Source organism: Loa loa (assembly GCF_000183805.2).
Source record: "Loa loa unplaced genomic scaffold supercont3.186, whole genome shotgun sequence".
Lineage (NCBI taxonomy): Eukaryota > Metazoa > Nematoda > Chromadorea > Rhabditida > Onchocercidae > Loa > Loa loa.
In genome coordinates this window covers 119,432-122,562 of record NW_018108366.1, presented here as the reverse complement: position 1 = coordinate 122,562, position 3,131 = coordinate 119,432, and the positions used below count along the sequence as shown (strand labels likewise).

At 24.8% G+C, this 3,131-nt stretch overlaps 1 protein-coding gene across 1 annotated transcript; it reads left to right on the top strand.

Moving 5' to 3' along the window:
* Positions 1 to 184: 184 nt before the first annotated feature.
* On the top strand, positions 185 to 2,682 carry LOAG_13997 (hypothetical protein; the record flags this gene model as incomplete). Its single annotated transcript, XM_020448749.1, has 7 exons — positions 185 to 251; positions 778 to 933; positions 1,491 to 1,583; positions 1,816 to 1,902; positions 2,055 to 2,143; positions 2,347 to 2,571; positions 2,662 to 2,682. Coding segments are annotated over 7 exons (738 nt in total), but the record flags the coding sequence as incomplete, so codon positions are not given.
* Positions 2,683 to 3,131: the final 449 nt, after the last annotated feature.

Below are 3,131 nucleotides of genomic sequence, written 5' to 3'. Positions count from 1 at the left end.
GAAATAAAAAAAAAAAAGAAGAGAGGAAGCTAAGATTGATAGTAGCTATAGGGTATCATTATCATTTACCTGACGAAAGGTAGCATTTTAAGTTATGAATTTTATAACAAATTAATTTATACATCATTAAGTATTAATATATGATTACAAAAACGTATATGCTGCTAAATAAGACTATTTATAGTTTGGTTCATGGACACATAATGGATTTGCAATTGATTTGCAAATTGATGCTGATGATAGCAATTCAAGTAAGTGCTTTAATTAATTGATTAATTAATTGAACTACACGATGAAATTGTTCATGTCAATAATTTAGATTTTTTTTTTCATACTATTCAAGCAAGATTTCATTGGTTCAATCATTTTAACTAATATACTTAGAGAAATCTTACTAAAAGAATTGTCATGAATGTTTGAAAGACAAAATTGTTAAATGATCAATTAATTATTAAATGATTAATTGTCAAACGATTAATTATTAAACGATTAACCAACAAAAGTTAAAATTGTTAAATGATTAATCCACAAAAGGTAAAAGTTTTTCAGACATTTTTATTTTCTTTTTCTCTTTATAGCTATATCAACAGTAAATGAAGTAATATACTGATAACTCGTTATAATCTTTGTACTTGTGCCTTTGTAATCCTTGTGATCTTTGTACTTGCACCTATGTGATCCTTGTGATCTTCGTGATCTTTGTGCTTTAAACCTTTGTGATCTTTGTGATCTTTGTGCTATCCTTTTTGTTTATCAATTTATTTTCAAATACTTTAGCACATCAAATGGATATCAGTGATTATGTTTTGAACGGTGAGTGGGATTTGATTGCAACACCTGCCGTACGTAATGTTAAACGTTTCGTATGCTGTCCAGAACCATATCCAACAATTACATTTTATATGCATATCCGTCGTCGGACATTATATTATGGTTTGTTTGCTAATTAATGAATTATGCTTATTTCCATGCTTAATTAAAATGCGACACATAATATTACAGTTTATTTACTAATTAATGAATTTTATCTACAGCTATGTTTAAAAAAAAAAATGAGTACTAAATTTATATATGATTAGCTGGGTTTTTTTCAAGTTTTTCGAACTCAGAAAATGGAATAATAAAAAAATTCAAAATAATTTTTTAAAATTTTTAACAAAATTTTCATTCTTTTTTAAAAGTATGGCTGATCCATAATATTTATTTATTAATTCAGTTTTTAATTTCTAATTCATAACATTGACAATAAATTTTTAGATTTTTTATTTTTTTAATTTTTTGAATTTTTCATTCCTTTTTAAAACTTCTTCTAGCATCATTTCGTTAAAAATCAGTTTTGATTAGAATATTTTAACAAATTGAAATTCGATCTTACTCTAGTTACTAGATCATTTTAAAGTTTTCCAGATTAAGAAAATATATTGATGGAAAAAAAAAATTGAAATGAACTTTTAAAATTCTAAACAAAACTTTCAACTGCTTTTTTTAAGGTTTCAATTTATTAATACCAAGCTTGCTAATTTCATTAATGACTGTACTTGGCTTTACATTACCACCAGATGCTGGCGAAAAGATTACATTAGGTTTGATCTCTCATAATTTTATCAAATCATCTTTTTTTTTTTTTTGTCACAAATATATATATATTCAAATAAAATTTTTGACAATTTAAAATTTCAAATTAAAATTTTAGGAAATTTTTGAAATTTGATGAAAAGCATCAACATAAACTTGTAAATTAGTGAAAAATATTAAAAAATTAATTTGTATTAAAAAAAAAATTTTTGCTTTTTTTTTCTTTTGTATAATTTACAGAAATTACAATTTTACTATCAATCGTATTCTTTTTGAGTATGGTTGCTGAAATGACACCATCAACAAGCGAAGCTGTACCATTAATTGGTTCGTTTAATTTCTCCCAAATGTCTTATGAAAATTTGAAAAAAAAAAAAAACGATGTTGAAAAAATTGATTGAAATTTTCCGATTCATTTGTTTTGTCATTTTTTTTTCTTTTTTTTTGTCACCAACATTATTTACTCATTCATTATTTAGGTGTATTTTTCTCATGCTGTATGTTGGTTGTATCAGCATCTGTTGTTTTCACCGTTATCGTCTTAATTTGCATTTTCGGACACCTGAAAGTCACATTATGACGCCACTTGTATTCTATTATATTTTCTTTTTTTTTTTTCTCACTTTTCATTTCTTTGGAAATAGTCGAAACAATCAATCAATCAATCAGTCAATTGACCAATATATCAATCAATCAATATTTTGCTATTATTCAATATTTAATTTGAAAAAAAAAAAAGAACGAAAAGGAAATGAAAAATGCAATTTTAAGGTTCGACGGATATTACTGGAATGGCTTCCATGGTTTCTAATGATGTCACGACCTGGTACGGTATACAGTTGTGGTGAAGCAATAACGGATACAGAAACGGAAACAAGTAGTAGAACGAAAGAAGATGATTATGGTTTAATCGATGATGAAATTTTATTCGGACGAAGAAATACATCTGATGTACAAACTTTATTGCTTCATCAACTTTATCTAAAGTTGAAACAGGTGTTTTTTTGTTTTTCATGTTTAAAAAAAAAAAATAGAACCTTTGATAAATACCTTTGTAATTTTAACATTGAATTGGAATTAATTAAGTCAATTGAACTCAAACTATGAATTTAATTAAAGCCAAAATAAGTCAATTAAACCGGACTATCAAATTAAATAAATTGATTGAATTTAATCATGAGGTCTGGTAAAGTTAAAATAAGTCAATTAGACTTAATTATGCCGTTAGGTAAGATCAACTAAATCGGTTAGACTAAACTATGAATTATTATGCTTAATATTGGATTGTTATCAGTTGTTAATACGTACTATTGAATTGAAACGAATATTTAAGCGAATGAATTCAAACGAATTCAAACGATATAATTTCAACCAAATTCAATTCAAATGAATGTAATATGATAATGAATATGATTTCAATCAAATTCAATTCAAATGAATATAATATGATAATGAATATGATTTCAATCAAATTCAATTCAAATGAATATAATATGATAATGAATATGATTTCAATTAAATTCAATTCAAATGAATATAATATGATAATGAATATG